At 41.1% G+C, this 17,580-nt stretch overlaps 1 protein-coding gene across 4 annotated transcripts; it reads left to right on the forward strand.

Moving 5' to 3' along the window:
- Window positions 1-407: 407 nt before the first annotated feature.
- On the forward strand, window positions 408-4,058 carry Ppcs (phosphopantothenoylcysteine synthetase). 4 transcript variants are annotated; one of them, XM_013017019.1, is made up of 3 exons: window positions 408-506; window positions 1,256-1,359; window positions 3,242-4,058. In XM_013017019.1, the coding sequence occupies exons 2-3, from the start codon at window positions 1,267-1,269 to the stop codon at window positions 3,563-3,565; spliced, it is 417 nt and encodes a 138-aa protein (XP_012872473.1). In that variant the 5' UTR covers window positions 408-506; window positions 1,256-1,266; the 3' UTR covers window positions 3,566-4,058. The 4 variants fall into 4 exon arrangements, with proteins under 4 accessions (XP_012872473.1, XP_012872471.1, XP_012872472.1 ...); XM_013017017.1 differs by lacking the exon at window positions 408-506 and adding an exon at window positions 579-1,099; XM_013017018.1 differs by lacking the exon at window positions 408-506 and adding an exon at window positions 671-750.
- Window positions 4,059-17,580: the final 13,522 nt, after the last annotated feature.

Here is a 17,580-nt window from a genome sequence, read left to right on the forward strand (position 1 = left end):
GTGCAGCCGGGTGTCAGTCTCTAGGACGGTTGCCGGACGCCGGCATCACGTGACCACCACGGGACACACCAGTATTTCAAGGTCAAGGGGAGGTGGGGGGGGGGAACGCCGGACTGACACCCGCAGTCTATTTTTGACGCCGGTAAGAAATAAAAGGCACAAGATTAACCCGTCCCAAAAGGTGAAGCGGCCAGAGAACTCAACCTCCAATGGAATCCAAGTTCGGGGAAGGCTGTATGGTGGCCGGAGGGGGCCAAACAAAGCCAGTTCTTTGACACCTCTGTCTTTCCCCACCTGCCCCGCTAGAAAATTAACTGAAAGGACTGCGACTTTTGTGGGCGTTTTACCCTCCCTCTCCTCCGCAGCCCGGAGGAGAATAAAAATTTTCCACAGCACAGTATCCTTTTCCCTAGGCTGTGAGGCAGGAGAACCTGACTTCTCCAGACTTGGAAAGAACAGCACACAAAGGGGCGAACATTGGGCCACTGCGGCTGCGCGCGGGCCAGGTAGCGGGAGGGGCGTGGCCCCGGCAGCGGGAGGGGCGTGGCCCCGGCAGCCCGGCGGCTCGCAGGCGCAGACGTCTCGGCACTCATGGCGGAAGTGGACCTAGTGGCTGAGTTCCCCCGACCCGCGGGTGCTGCGCGCTGGGCCGAAGTTATGGCTGGCTTCGCGGCCAGGCTGGGCGCACAGGGCCGGCGGGTGGTGCTGGTCACGTCAGGTGGCACCAAGGTCCCTCTGGAAGCGCGGCCGGTGCGCTTTCTGGACAACTTCAGCAGCGGGCGGCGCGGGGCCATGTCGGTCGAGGCCTTCCTGGCGGCGGGCTATGGGGTCCTGTTCTTGTATCGCGCTCGCTCAGCCTTTCCCTATGCCCATCGCTTCCCGCCTCAGACCTGGCTGGCCGCCTTGCGGCCCGCTGGCCCACCTCAGGCGGGCCTCCTGAGCCTAGAAGCCGAGGAGAAGGCGCTCCCGGGCTTCGCTGCGGCTCTGCGGAGCTACCAGGAGGCAGCGACTGCCGGCACCTTCCTGGCGGTAGAGTTCACCACTTTGGCGGACTATCTGCATCTGCTGCAAGCTGCGGCCCAGGCGCTCAACCCACTAGGTGCGTGCCCTAGGAATCCATTGATTTCCTGGAGGCAGAGCCATTCTCCCCCTTGTCTCTTGTCACCAAGGGATCTCACAGGCAGGGAACACTGGTTGAAAAGGAACTGCTCCCATACTCCTCCTGGATTCGTTATACCTCTGCTTCTCTTTGCAGGCCCTTCTGCGATGTTTTACCTGGCTGCGGCCGTGTCAGATTTCTATGTTCCTGTCTCTGAAATGCCTGAACACAAGATCCAGTCATCTGGGGGCCCACTGCAGGTGATGGGCACTTCTCTTCCAGAGATCTGATCCCCTATAACCAATCTTGGGTTAATTTTCTCCTGATTTGGAGATGGCCTTCTTGCATTCTGTATGCGCTAGGCACTGGGGACACAGAGATGAATAAGACACCGCCCTCCCTCAAGGACTACACAAGCTAGCGAGGGAGCTGGACACAGACATAATTACAATACAGAATGCTAATGCTCTAGTGGAGGTAGGTACAAAGTGCAGTTAGACCAGGGGAGGGAGTGAACTGGGAGAGCAAAGGATTCCTGCAAGAGATAAACTTGAACTGGGTTTTTTAAGACATGCAGAGGGTCTTAAAAGTGGGGAAGGTCATTCCAAATGGATTTGTACAGTTGAGATTGGAAGTGGGCGTTGGTGAGGTGTAGAGCACACTGAAGAGGTGGCTTGGTTGAAGATATGGCTTGATTCATATCCCTCTTGAGCTTTGGCTTTGCCCTGTGGAATCAGAGGGCACGTATATAAGAGAATGAGATTGAGTTTTTGTCTGAAAAGTATATTCTGGCATTATTTTGAAAAGTGAAATAGGGAGAGATTGGAAAGGGAAGAGGAGTTAGAGGTTATTTATTGTCTTTTTCTGGAGAGATATGGGAGGTTGGTGGTGTGGTTAAGATGCTAAGATGATTGGGTGTCTTAGAACCTAAGGGAGTTTTTTAGCAACTTATTGGGTGATTCAGGTAGAATCTACATAGGGGAAACTACTTGTGAGGCATCTGTAGGATAGTTATTTGGTTGTTTCTTCAGCAGATATTTGTGGAATACGTAATGTTGTATAGTAGTCATAAACTGTTGTGGGACATGGGAATGAAATCATTGAGAAGAACCATACATAGTACTTGCATTACTTATACTCTACAGAGTAGTCCAGTGGATACTATGTTTGGCACTAGTGGATGTCAGAAATGAAGTGGGGAACTAGATGTCATCTGTATCTCAAAGAGGAAATCCTGATCATTATTAGCATAGTGATTTCACATTTTTAGAATGCTGCATCTTTAACCCTATTCTTTAGTTTTATCTTGAATATACCCAAAATGATTCACCATTCCTCTTTGCAGGGATTAGGAAATTGATGATAGAACTTTTGATCAAGTGAAAATAAAGTCATTTGTTTTCTCAAGGCTAAATTGCATGAGATTTGTAATCTAGTTACAAGTGAATGGAATTATAAATAGAATCCAATAGCCATTCTACCAATATAAGTAATATTGTAGATTGAGAAGTTTGATTTTTTTCTCCTTAATCAAAAAAATATATATATATTCACCAGGTACCATTGGCTCATGTCTGTAAGCCTAGCTACTCAGGAGGCAAAGATCTAGTAATTGTGGTTAGAAGCCAGCCCAGACAGGAAAGTTAGTGAGACTCTTATCTCCAATTAACTACAAAAGAGCTGGAAGTGGAGCTGTGGCACAGGCAGTAAGTACAACACTAGCCTTGAGCAAAAAAGCTCAGGGGTAGTGCCCAGACCCTGAGTTCAAGCCCCAGAACCAGCACCAAAAAACAAAACAAAATCCACAACAGTGGGAGCCTCTGCTAAAGCAACATTTGTATGAGCAGATTATTTATGAATGTCTACATGAGGGCAAGCTTTAAAAAAAAATAGAGGGAATGTTTGAGAAAATATGAGTGGTAAATCAGGGATGATTTAGAAAATGTGGATTTCTGCAGAAAGTGAATGAGGGCATTTTTATGAACCCACAGCACCAAAACTTTTTAAACCATTTAAGCTTTTGAGAAGTTTGACAAAGAAATCCCGCTCAAATTTATATAGGCAAAATATGAATTCCCAATTCCTTGCTTTCCCTTATAGGTAGTGGCCATTGCTTATTAAGCTTTTCTTTTTCCAATGCAGATAACAATGAAGATGGTGCCAAAAATGCTCTCTCCTTTGGTTAAAGATTGGGCTCCCAAAGCATTTATAATTTCCTTTAAGTTGGAGACTGATCCTTCCATCATAATTAATCGTGCTCGGAACGCTTTGGAAGTTTATCAGCATCAAGTGGTGGTGGCTAATATCCTTGAGTCAATACACTCCTCTGTGGTTATTGTAACCAAAGACTCGGAAACCAAGTTATTGCTGACAGAGGAAGAGGTAGCAAAAGGCATAGCGATAGAAGAGAAAATAGTAGATAATCTTCAATCTCGACACACAGCTTTTATATGTGACAGAAATTGAACTAAAAATCTCAAAAATTATTATAGGATCAAAAATTATTGAGTGGACCAGGTCTTCTACAGATGTCAAGAACCGAATAAATCCTTTGCTTTCCTAAGAACAAAGAAAATGAAGGGAACAGTTAAAGTGGTGTGTGCAGGCTAATAATGGGTTGATATTTCTCTTTTAATGGCCACTTGACACACCTGAATGTCATTGTGATTTGGAAATTGAACCCTAGAACTGTATCTCACATTTTTGAAAAAGCTGTTAGGAATTCACTACCAAAAATATATGTGGAGGGCTGAATGCTGAAGATCAGCTTAATACATACTGTAGAAGGAGGATTATGGATACATGAGTAGCTGTGCTTTGAAGAGCAAGTATTTGTTGAGTGCCTACTATGTGCCAGGCCCATGGTGAGCTGTGAAGATTGAAAATGAATAAACATGTCTCATTTAGGAAATGGATGTATAAAAAATGAAGTGCAATAAAGTGTATGCCCACAAACCAACACATGGAAAAGATTTTCTTTTTTTAGAAAAAAATTACCAGAAATGGTAGAAGGAAAGAAAAATACCTCCCTGAAGAGAGACTGCCTGTAGGTTGCAGAACTTCCCACTACATTTACTTTTGCTTCTTGTCCTGTGCTTACTCCATATTTGAGTAACAATTTACCTCTCATATATTTTAGAGCTGCTTTTGAGGGAAATTTCATAGAGCCTTCCACTTGGAACTAGGCAAGGGCCCATGTTGGGCACTGTGGCGATGTGTATAGTTTGGTGTCACCATAGCCAGCTGTGCCACCCACTAGCTTTATAAACTTTAGGCACATGACTTAATCTGTTTTCTTATCTATAACATGGGGATAATAAATCTCAGCAAGTGATAAGTAAATAAAACATCAAAGATAAAGCACTAGTCTTGTATCTGGTTGCAATTATTTACCAAGTCTGTTAATGCCAGACCCTAAGATGATCCACAGTACAATTTGAGAAACTACCATTAATATGTAGGATGATAAACATTTCATGTAAATATTTGATTATGGGATGTAACCCAGTGATAGACTGCTTGCCTAGCATGTAGAAGGCCCTGAGTTTTATTCCCAGCTCTGAAAAGTAGAAGAATTTGAACTATAGTTAATATTTCAGAGAGTTGTGAAGATAACCCAGTATATCCTACAAAAGAGGACACACAATAAATTTTAGTTGAGAAGATTTGGACAAAAGTGCCAGGGTAAACTAAAATACTTCATTAAATCAAGAAGCGTGACCTTGAACGGTGTAAAAATAGCCAAGACTGAAAGCAGCAGCCTTTTGAACAAACATTTTTGATGAACTTTAGGTCCATTTGTCAAAACATCTGATTCAGCAGTGGTTGCCATACTGAAAAGCAGTAAGTAAAAGACTGATTTTCCTCCCTGCATCTAGTCTTGTGTATGGTGACTGCCATCTTTGCACAGTGGCAGAAGTGGAGTTAAAATTCGAAGTGATTAATTTTTTCACCATATTGCTTCTTGTGGGAACCACTTCATTTCTTTTGTTAACCTTCACAAGGAGTTTTTTTTATAGTTTCAACTTTAGTTTTAGTATCTATTTAGAACACTTAAAAACAATATTTACACAGTAAAAAATAGGGGTTTGTGTGGGTGTTGTAACAGCAAGTTGAAGTGTTTAAAGAAAGGAACATGAATCAACAAAAATAAGGAACTCTAGATTGGAGGAGCAAAGAAGGAGGTAATGCTGAAACGTAAATAGGATTAAGTAGTAGAATAGGTAGTAGTGGTGAGCATTTGAGAATGGTGTAGGGGTTGGGGAATGAAGAACTTGTAAGGGCTGTCTTAAGGTACATGCACAAAAAAAGAGATGAGATCCATCCAGATAATGCACATAGAACAAGCAGACATTTGGATTTACAATTCCAGTAAGACCATGTTTGGGGTACTGACAAAACAAAGGGCTCTGAAATATAAGTGAAATTGAGCTTTGACAAGCTCAACCTGAAATCGTGCAAAGGGTATTCCCTCGCCCCCCAGGTCATCTTTGAATACTATAACTCGTTATAGTTCAATTTTGGCTCGGTGAAAAGTTTATTTTTGTGGTCAAACATTTATTTTGTGGTCGAAGGGCTTGGACTCAGGGCCTGGGCGCTGTCCATGAGCCTTTTTGCTCAAGGCTAGTGCTCTACCACTTTGAGGAGCAGTCAGTTCCGGTTTTCTGCAGGTAAGAGTTTCATGGACTTTCCTGCCTGGGCTGGCTTTGAATCACGATCCTCAGATCTCAGTTGCTAGGATTACAGGTGTGGGCCACCGGCGCCTTGCTCACTTAAAAGTTTTTATTTTGCATTACTTAAGTAGTAAGAGATACAACCCACCCAAACCGAACTTTCATCGGTTTTAAGTGTGCCAGTCGTAGTAATTCCCAAACCCAGCATCTTCATTTTTACAATAGGCTGTTTGAAAGTACGTGGTTTCATCTGGACCACCCTAGATGGTTCATGACAGATATAGGCCCCAAACTCTGTCCTAACACCCTACCCTGAGAAGGAAGTAACTAAATCTAAGGTAAGTAGGCCAGAGGTCTGACCAGAATCAGAATTAGACTCTATTAGAAGTGTGTACATCAACGCCGTATAGTTACTATGGTTACTGCCACCTCCAGAGCCAATAGACTGAGTCGTGCTAATGAGACCGCAGGGAGAACCCCGCCCTCCTTGCCTGAAGGCCAATGGTATGCGCCGTAACAAAGTTTTCAGAGGAAACGCTCTCCAGGGCGTGCGTCGTAGCTATGGTTCCCACCGGAAGCACGCCTGTGCTCTCTACGGCCGGTGCGGTTGCTATGACGCCGGAACTCGGTGGGCCGCTGTGAGCGGCCAGCCAGGAGCCGAGCGACCCTCGGAATCTCGCCGGAATCTCGCTGTAGCCTCTGGGAGAAAAGTTTCCGATCTGCTTCCTAAGGTCCGGGACTCCTCTGCGAGAAGGAAAGCGTTGCTTCCACATTCCAAGTCTTTCTCGCTCCTCTCCCAGCACGGGCCCCAAACTACCTGAGAACGCCGTCCGGCTCGGCCTTTGCAGCCCCGGGCTGGAGTAATTCGTCCTGCCGAAGGATCCCTGCCCCACGTCCCCAGTGACCTCCGCGCTGGTTTCGAGCGGGTTTAGAACTCGCGGGACGAACATTCCTTTTCTCATTTCAGCAACTGACGGAATCCAGCCCTCGAAGGGGACGACCCGCCACCACCAAGTCCACGGAGGCACAGTTTTCCCCTCCTTGTAGTTGCCGTTTTCTTCTTTTTGTTTTTGTTCGTCATGCAGAACCTTGAATCCCAATGAAGCTCAGGAAGTCTGCGGTAACTCCAGCATCGGAGATCATCAAGTCAGTCAGTTACCCTCTGCCTTCCAAGTTCATCTATTCTCTCATCACTCCAATCAATCACGTTTCCTCATCTTCTTCATCCCACAACCATTTCTACCCTCTCCTGTCCACGCGGCATGTTATTGATGGCCAGTCGTCCTCACCACCTCTGTCATCCATCCACCACCCCTCTTCTGCTTTCCTATTGCAGTGTTTTGCATGGCTAAGCATTTCACATTCTCCAGCCCTGCAGTCGTTGTGAAGATTTTCTGTCTCTCTGTACTGTGGCAGGCTTTCTGTCTTGGATAAATTGGAGCCTAGATGGAGAAATGAACATTGCTAAATATATACATTAGATTACTGCAAACCTAGTACATTTGAAAATGGAGAAAAAAATTAAAATGGCAGTGTTGGATCCATGTCAGGTTCTTGTTTAATTAGCCCAACGTTCAGCATAAATGTTAGTGATGTGAAAATGTCATTCAAAAATAATCATAAAACAGACCATATAAATTCAACAAACTGAGAATTTTCTAGAGGAGAGATGCTTGAAACGATGCTTGTGCTTCCTCTTTGTTTTCTGAAGAAGAAAAAAAATCTTCCCAATGTAAACCAATGAAGAGGAGAGACTGAAAACAAATATTTTTTGGCAAGGGAACAGGCTTAGGACAGTATAGAGTATAGAGCAAGAATTTTAGTATGGAAAGTGTGATTAGTTTGTCTTGTGTGTTGACTCTTATTATTTCTTAAGTATTCAGGTTTAAGTATGGGGGGGAAGACAATACTGGCATTTGAACTGAGGACCTCAATTGGTATCCATGACCCGAGAACTTTTTGCTTTAGTTATTTTGGAATAGGGTCTCACATTATTGCCCCTGGCTGGCATTAAACTACACTCCTCCTATGTATGCCTCCTATTGTAGCTGGGATGACAGACCTGTACTGCTATGCCCAGTTTATTGTTGAAAAGGGTCTTCCTTTTTGCCCAGGTTGGCCTTGAACCAATCATCCATCTGCCTCTCAAATAGCTGAGAATACAGTGTAAGCTACCACACCTAGCTAAACGTAAATTATTTGAATATATACTCATTTTGTATGTGCCAGCATTGAGGCTTGAACTCAGATCCTTAAACACTAGTTTAGGGTTTTTTTTTCCACTCACAGCTGGTGGTCTACTACTTGAGCCACACATTCTGGCTAGCGTTTTGCTGGTTTATTGGAGTCTCATTGACTTTTCTGCTGGGCTAGCTTTGAATCTGGATCCTCAGATCTCATCCACCAGCAACTAGCTAAGTATACATTTTGAATAGATACATAAGGGGGGTAATAATTTTGTATGTTTTGATTTTTCAGGACAATTGAAGTATTTGTGTTATCTCATGTCTAGAGTCATGTCATATTTCCCAATTATGAAAAAGTTAGCTTTGTCTTCTATGACAATTCAGACAAAAAGAAATTCTGCTTTTTAAAATTTTTCACATTAAATGGAGCTAAGTAAACTAACTTTGAAGAAAGATACTATTATTTTATAAACCATTTCTTGAACAATCATCATTGACAAAGCTAATAAAAATTAATTTTTCCTATTATCATGGCATATGTATAAGTCTCCAAGAGACATTGTATGGAAACAGTTTTAGTTACCACAATTGGGAATGTACTTCTGGCATCTTGTTAGCAGAGGTTAAGGATGTTGCTATATGTCCTACTGTGTGCAGGACAGTCTAGAAAACAATTACCAACCCAAGGTGACAGTAGGGACAAATTCTTCTGATCTGTGTCAATCCCCTCATGTGTGGAATTTTACATAGTTAGGATGTACATTTTATCTTTTCACTTAATTTTATATGTTGAACATTTGCCATATTGCTACATTGTTTTCAACTTTTTAAAAAATATACTTCTCACTGCGGAATTTGAAAGGAGAAAAGGCTATATAATATATTTAAGAGAGCTGCGTTCAAATTGTATTTACATGGAAGGAAGAAAGAAGGGATAAGATGAAAACTTGCTTGACAAGATATTCCCATTTTTGTGGCCAAGCTATTTTACTGTGTTCCTTAGAGTCATTTAGAGACCATTTATATTCAAAGTAAATTCTTTGCTGCTGTATGAGGTACAGTTTTGATCCAGTATGGTCATTGAAAGGCACCTTCTAGGAGAAAAAAATAACAAGTAGAAATGACTGTACCCATTCTCCTGACTCTCTTTCCCTTCATAATTCCATTTCTATATCAGCTTGCTTGGATACTTCAATTTGCTACCTCCTTCTTCTACAAGATTTTAAAGACCTAAAAATACTTTCAGGATGCACTTCCTTACAACGCTAAGTGAGCATTCCTTCTTTCTCTACCTTGTAGAGAACAATATTCTTGTGTACTTGGTTGGGTGGGCAATTTTAGGTATAGTTTAGATGTCAAGGCATTTATAAATTAAAGGATACCTCAAGGTCTGTTGCATTAGATTTTAAAATCTCTCAACCACCAGGTCTCAAACCATTGGAAAAAAGCTTGTTTTATAATGTAATAATACCATGTAGGCAGAGGTATCTAATTGTCCAAAGTCAAGGAAATATAAGAGCAAGACAGAATAATTATGTGGCCTGAAAGGCTACCGGTAATGTGGAGCAGAAGAGAAGACTAGAGAGACAGGAGGGACTTCGTTGTGGAGTTTCTGGAGCGAAGCTAAGGGTTTTGAGCTCTGTTTGAAAGTAGTAAGAATGTGAAACAGCAAGTAATTTGCATTCAGAGCAAATTCGTGTGGCAGCTTTGCAGAACACAGACTGCAAACTGGATAAGACCCAGCCTGGCAACAGGAACATCAGTTAAGAATGCTGTTGGATTCCGATGAGCAAGTAGTCAGCAGAGCTTAAAGTAAGCCAATGGACATAGAAGATGAAGTAGAAAATGATGGGAGAGGTAGAAGCTGTATATTTTGTGATGCCATTTGTGATAGTAGGAATAAGGGAGTAAGGATGGAGTGAGGAGGGCTTGAGATTACGTCCAAGATTTATCAACAGAGTGATGGTGATTTTTAACTATGGAAGAGGGGAAATGAGTAGATTGTTCAGGCAGAGTTGTTTACTATTCAATTGGACATAGCATTGATTTAAATAAACTCACTTTATATTACCCGCTTACCCTATATGCTGGTCTCTGGAACTTGCATCTTCTCATCAATCATCAAAGATTAGGATTTTCCTATTTGTATTCCTACTTCTAATCCACTTTACCTGCAAGTGACTGAATGTATGTGTAGAAATGTACATGCAGAGGAGGGCATAATCCATTGGGTAACGAAAAACTGTCTCAAAAAATTGAATCAAGTTGGGCACCAATGGTTCATACCCGCAATCTTAGCTACTCAAGAAGCTGAGATCTCTAGTTCATTTGAACCCATCCCAGGCAGGAAAGTCTGTGAGATGCTTATCTCCAATTAACTACCAAAAAGCCAGAAGTAGGGCTGTGGCTCAAGTGGTAGAGCACTAGCTTTGAACAAGTCAGCTCAAGGATAGCACCCAGACCCTGCACTGAAGCCCTGGGATTGGCACACCAAAAAAAATTAACCAAGATATATAAAAGTAGAAGGGCTTATTTAACTAGGATGTTGTATAGGATTAGGATCAAAATGGCTGTTTTCAGCCTTACTGATGAAGAAGCAGAGAAAGTCCTTCCATGTCAAGCAGCAAGAGAAACCAACAAACAAAAGACCTCATGGATCAAGAGGAGCTTTTTTTCTAAAGCAAGATTCTTGCTATGTAGCCTAGGCTGACCTACAGAACTCACTAAGAGCAAACCTGGCTTCTGTTTCAACCTCCTAAATGTTAGGATTACAGGTGCAGGCCACCACACCCGTCCTTTAGAAGAGACTGTTAATGATTGTCCAGCTTCTTTTCTAATTCTGTGCAGCATTTTAGTTCCCAGGACTTATCATGGTTCTGTACACTTTCAGTACAATCCTGTAGTCATTAGGATTGGCTGGCTCTGAGGGACAGAAGGTTCAAAATAATACTGACAAGCTGGGCTAGAGATTTAACTGTGTGAGAACACTTGCTTAGTAGGTATGAAGCCCTTCAGTCACTAAAGAAATTTATTTTTATTATATAAAAGTCAAGAAGAGGGCTGGGAATGTGGCTTTAGTGGTAGAATGCTCACCTAACATGCATAAAGCCCTGCATGTGATTCCTCAGTACCACATAAGCAGAAAAAGCCAGAAGTAGCACTGTGGCTCTTAAGTTGTGGAGTGCTAGCCTTGTGCAAAAAGAAGCTCAGGCACAGTGCCCAGGCCCTAAGTTTAAGCCCCAGGACTGGCAACAACAACAAAAAAATACCAAGAAGAAAGGCTGTAACATGTAGGCAGCATCTTAGAATTGTCAGAGACGAGGGTATTTTCTCCCAACATGGTTCTGTATTTATCATCAGGCTGCTCAGGCTTTGGCTGTCTGAATTCCAGTCAGTTGAAAGGAGGAAGGAGCAACTTGGCCCTTTAAGAACCCTTGATGGAAGCAGTATAGAATTATATTTACATCCCACTGATTAGAGCATAATCATACAGCTATATCTAGCAGTTAGCAAGGCAGTCTTGTGGTTAGTCCAAAAACTAAACGTCTTAATTCTGTGGAAGAAGGAAAGAATAAATTAAAGGATAACTGTAGTCTCAGCTACCTTTACCTGTATTTGTTCCAACTTCAATGTTTCTCTTCTTTCTCTTACCACTTATGTGAGCAAACAAGTCCCTTAAGCCTCTGTAAGTAAGCCTGCATGCTCATCTATAAAATGTAAGATAAGACATATGACTCTGGTAACAAATATATGATGTTCTTTAAAAAAAAAAAAATTGTCCGTTGTGGAGCTTGGACTCTGGACCTGGGCACTGTCCCTGAGCTCTTCAGCTCAAGGCGAGCGCTCTACCACTTGAGCCACTGTGCCATTTCCAGTGGCTGGTTTTGAACTGTGATCCTCAGATCTCAGCCTTTTGAGTAGCTAGGGTTACAGGCGTGAGCCACTTTTACCTGGCATGATGTTCTTAATATAGTGCCTAGAGAACATAGCTAATTTTTAGACTATTAGCCACATAAAAGTACCTTTGTAAGGCTGCTATACTAACCAGAAACACAATTTAAAAGTAATCTTCTACTAGTATTTCAGACGTCTTAATCTATCACTTCTAGTATAATGATAAAGCAACTTTATTTTGTAGGTTTTTCTGTTTATAGATATCATGACCATATGTCCTAAACCATATGTCCTAAACTTGGTATGTTAATAGAAAAAAATGAGAGATGATGACTGTCCCACATACTTATTGTTATGTCCTGATGCTATCTATGGAAAACAGTGTCTGAGAACATGAGAATGAGCAAGCGTAGAGAAAGAACCTCACTGAGGAAGAGTGAGCGGCTCTTTATTTCTCAGCTTATAATCACAACAGTGGTGCTTTCATGGACTGCACCTTTAACTGGGTTAAAATATGAGCTGTGGATTCAGGATAAGAAAAATACATTGTTTCTTCTTAGGAGGAAGAATAGACAAACGATGTCTGAAACTTCACAGAGGGAAGAGAAACATTCCATTGATTTTAATGTTTTCCTAATTTTAAACATTAATAATCTACAATTAATAGAACATTTGGAACATGAATAAAGGTAAAAGGAATGGGAAATTACTATAGATTGTCCACCCATACTGCCAAGAAAAGAACTTGTAATGTTTTAAGTGATGTTCTGCCTGTCATTTTTAAAGTACGTGTTCTGAAATAATGTGAAGTGTGCATGTGAGAGGCAGTAATTTCTTGCAGCATCTTTTCCAGCACTTACCATCTTGTGCTATAATTACCTTGTCAGCTCCGTTGGGGCAGGGACCATGCCTCATCTTCGTTGTTTCTATGCTTCCATAGTACCTACCTTGTAAACTGACTACTGTACAGGATGGGAACATTTCCCTCTTCCCTTCTAATATTTTTTTGCTGGGCCTGAGAAATTAACATAAGACATATTGATGAGACAAGCATACAGGTTCATTTAAAGTAAGTCTTAAGTGACACAGGAACCCTCCTAAGAAAATAAAGACCCAAAGAAGCTATTGAAGTCAATCACTCAACTGGATATATGAAAAGGCTCTAAAGACAGGAGTTAGTATAGCTAGGTCAGTTCAGAATTCTCTGGGCCTCAACTTTCTATAGTCAATAAGGAGAATGTTGCCTTCCTTCTAGTATAGGGAGGCCATCGTTCCCATGGGAATTTCATCTCATGCTTTTAAGAAATAGAAGATTCAGGTAATCGTATAACTGATGTTTTCAAGTGGCTCTATCTCAAAATACTCAATATGCCAGACTGCTGCATTGTAATGCTTTCACCAGTATATTAAGAACTCATAAAACTATGGAGCACTACAAAGCTACAGGAAAAATACAGATAGAATCTCTTTAGAATAGTTGTCTTATTTTGCATGTTGTTATATGTGATCATATTTACCAGACATATATTCTCTTTGCTTAGCATTTTCATCTCAGATGTTTGGAATCATTTCCTTTTTAGAACTTCCTTTTATAATGGTCTGTGGATGGAACAGAAATCTTATTATTGTTTGTTTTCAATCTCTAGTACAGAGAAAGTTGTCATTCATATAATGTATTTTATGTTCTGCACTGTTATTCTTTCTTGATTTTCATGACTATATTGAGTTTCCCTCTGTTGATTTTAAAGTTTGCATCTACTTTTATTCATATAATGAGTTTGTTTTAATTTCTCCCAGCACTTTTAGTTATTTTCAGTAGGAAAGTTTTTTCTGGACTGCACTCTACCATATTGCAAGAAACAGAAGATTCTTTCTGGCCTAGTGCCAATATGTATTTCTGTATACATAAATTTTTTACAGCACCCTAGTAATACAATGATGAAAGTTTAAAGTTGTTTGTCCCAATTTTTTAAAGTTAGTTTCATTATTTTTAGTGATTAGTTTTGCACAATACAAGGTTTTCTTTTCCCAGGAATATATCTCATAATATAAATGTTTAATCAAAAATTACATTTTTAAAAATTTATTATTATTGTAGAGGTGATATACAGAGGGGTAACATTTACATGAGTCAGATAATCAGCACATTCCCTCAATATGGTTAAAAATAATGTTTTAACCTTTGATTAAGATTCCTTCATTCTTAACATGTTTTTCTTTTGTAAATATTTTTCTACTGCCTCCCACTTTCATTAGTCAGAATCTCTTTTTTCACTGTTGACTCTGACTGTCTATGGATTCTTCAGGTTCTAAAGCTCTGAAAAGATGTTATTACCTTAAAACTCAAAAATTGCTGGGTGTTGGTGGCTCATGCCTGTAATCCTAGCTACTCAGGAGGCTGAGATCTGAGAATCACAGTTTGAAGCCAGCCCCCGGCAAGAAAGTCCATGGAACTCTTATCTTCAAGAAAACTACTCAGAAAAAGCTGGAAGTGGTGCTGTGTCATAGAGTGTTGGCCTTGAGTAAAAGAAGCTTGGAGACAGTGCCCAGGCACAGAGTTTAAGCCCAGGACTGGAAAAAATACTTTGTAGCGGTTTTTACCTAAGCCTCTGTATATTCCTTTTTCTAATAAGACTCATCCTTGAGATTATTAATTTAGGTATTTTTTTTGGGGGGGGGTCTGGTCGTGGGGCCTGAACTCTGGGCCTGGGCGTTGTCCCAGCTCAAGGCTAGCATTCTACCACTTGTGCCACAACACCAATTCCGGCTTTTTGCTTTTTGCTTATGTGGTTCTGAGGAATCGAACCCAGGGCTTCATGCATGCAAGGAAAGCGCTCTACCACTGAGCCACCTTCCCAGCCCAGTTTTTTTAAATGTCAAGATTCCTCTTAGTTCTAACATTAACAGATCTACAGTGTTCTTCTGGGCAAAAGCATTTACCTGATGGCAGCTACTTACACCACAAGCTCCAGTAGAGATAGAATAGAAATGCCACTTCTTCACCCTCTAGTCTAGAAAATCTGGCAGTTTAAAACTTTGGCCAATGATTTGATTATGGCATCAATACTGTAACTCTGAAAAAAAAAAAAGATTGTAAGTACCCGTGTTCACATCACTATGTAAATTTCATGATACTATATTCTTGAAAGTAAAGTCCTACAGCTCATTCTATTCTTGCTTTCTTTAAAATAAAACTACAGATCCAATCAAAATTTAAGAGGGCTAGCAAGATTCAGTAATAAAGAACTATGCTCTAGGTCCAATTTCCAGTACAGAAAAGATTTACTGCTTCTAAAGATTACTATGCTCTGTCATACTTACTAAACCTTATAGAAAAAGATGAGATAATTTGTTAAATATATCTTGTTCCTAGTCACTACATAGATCTTCTGAGTTGTGTCCTAAAGATTTTTATAAATAAAACTCTTTCTCACTACCAAATAATACATTTTGAAGGTAGAGATTACATATTTTATTGGTGGATTTGATGTGGAATGGAAGAAAAGGAAAAGATGTTACTGTTGACCCAAAGCTTCTTGGCTTGAGCAGCTAGATTTGCATTTCTAACTGCTCAGGTAGAAGAAATATGGGATGCTTTGCCTAGGTGAGACAGAAAGGGTTTGCTTTTGAAGAGTTTAAGTTTTTTTTAATTTAAATTTTATTTAATTTGTGAACATGCTGTACAGAGGAGTTACAATTACATGGGCAGGATAATGCGTACATTTCTTACCAAGCATTGAAGCCTCCTCCTTTGTTTACCCTTCACATCCCTTCCCAGCCTCCCCCCTCTCCCCCCAATGAAGAGTTTAAGTTTTGAGGTATATATTAGACATCCATGTGAAAATGCCAAGCAGACAAATGCATACATGTTTGGAATGCAATGTAAACTGGAGATATATAACTGGCAATCATCAACATACAGCTAATACTTAAAGCTTTGGCATTACTTACAGTAAATGACCCAGAGAGTAAATGTAAAGAAAGCAAGATGTCTAGGGTTGGGTTCAGGAACATTCCAGTGATTAGAGAATGGAATGATGAGATGTCAGTGAAGGAATCTGAGGAGTGGCACGTAAGAAAGGAAACCCAGAAGAATGTGGGAATCCCAGCAGAGAAATGATGACTATATGAAGGAAAAATATAAACAATGGAGTCAAATACCAGGATAGGTATGTGGAATGGAAACTAATGAGTGATCACTGCATTTGGCCACGCAGAGATTATTGTGAACTTGGGCTCTTTCTGTGGCTTGGTAGATATGAAATCCAGATTGAACTATGGAAAGGATAGTAGGAGAAGAAGAGGAGAACCATGTTTGGCTTATCCTTTTTTGAAGTTTTTCTTAAAGAAGAATGTAGAAATAGAGTAGAAGCTGGAGGGGGAACATTAGATGGAAAGATTTTTTTTTAAAGTTTGTTAGATAAAGGATGTCCCTAAGATGATTATAATGCTCAATTAGGAAGAAAGCTTCATGAAGCAATATAGAGGAAGCAGTCCCCTCCAAGTATCCTGCTCTTCCTCCTCCTTCTCTTTTAATTTTTCTCCTTTTCATCCTCTTCCTCCTTCACTTCCTCCTCCCCTATTCCCCTTTTCTCCCCTCATCTTCCCCTTTCCTCCCTTTTCTTTTTCTGAATTGCTGGTAATTGAACCCAGGGCCTTCTGCATGCTAGGCAAGTACTCCACTAGTTAGCCCAAAAGTGCTGTCTTCAAGATAAAAAGGAAAGCTAGGAATGTGGCTTAGTAGTAGAGTGCTTGCCTTGCATGCCTGAGGCCCTGGGTTCAATTCCTCAGTACCATATAAACAGAATAAGCCAGAAATAGCACTTTGGCTTAGGTGGTAGAGTGCTAGACTTGAGCAAAAGAAGCTTAGGGTGAAGTAAGCCAGGCCCAAAGAAGCATAGGTCCCATGGTTTCCCTTATTCGCAATAACTAATAGATGTCTGAGACAAACAGAAAAGGTCAGATAAGTTGATGTTAGGTGAAATGAACCCCAGGATAAGTATTCAAATGTTTTTTCTTTCATGTGATTTTTTTCTAACATATTTATAAGATGATTTCTTTGTTGCTTTATATGTCCCTCCCCCACGGTATAACCCCTGCTTTCACTGTATTTGATGTTGGTATAATTTGTGGAGGGGAAGGGCAAAAAAATATTGTTTAAATAAGAATACAGGTTGACCCATTGCAACAATGAGATGTACAAGTTGTTATGTGGAAAAACGAACTTTACAACTTTGGCAGGTGCGGGGGGGCGGGGGGGATGGGAAGGGATGGGAAGGGGCAACAAAGGAGGAGGCAACAATGCTTGATAAGAAATGTACTCATTACCTTGCCCATGTAATTGTAACCCCTCTGTATTATCACAATAAAAAAAGAAGCTTAGGGACAGTGCCCAGGCCCTGAGTTCAAGCCCCAGGACTGGCAAAAAATAAAAAGGAGCCGGGCATCAGGGTCTCATGTCTGTAATCCCTGTAATCCTAGCTACTCTGAGATCTGAACATCTCAGTTCAAAGCCAGTCTGGGCAGGAAAAGTCTGAGACCCCCTTTTTTTTTTGGTCCAGTTGTGGGGCCTGAACTCTGGTCCAGGGCGCTGTCCCTCAGGTCTTCAGCTCAAGGCTAGTGCTCTACCACTTGAGCCATAGTACCACTTCCAGCTTTTTTCTTTCTGCTTATGTGGTGCTGAGGAATCAAACCCAGGGCCTCAGGCATGCAAGGCAAGCACTCTACC

The sequence above is a fragment of the Dipodomys ordii genome, unplaced genomic scaffold (assembly GCF_000151885.1).
Source record: "Dipodomys ordii isolate 6190 unplaced genomic scaffold, Dord_2.0 Scaffold33, whole genome shotgun sequence".
NCBI classification, from domain to species: Eukaryota; Metazoa; Chordata; class Mammalia; order Rodentia; family Heteromyidae; genus Dipodomys; species Dipodomys ordii.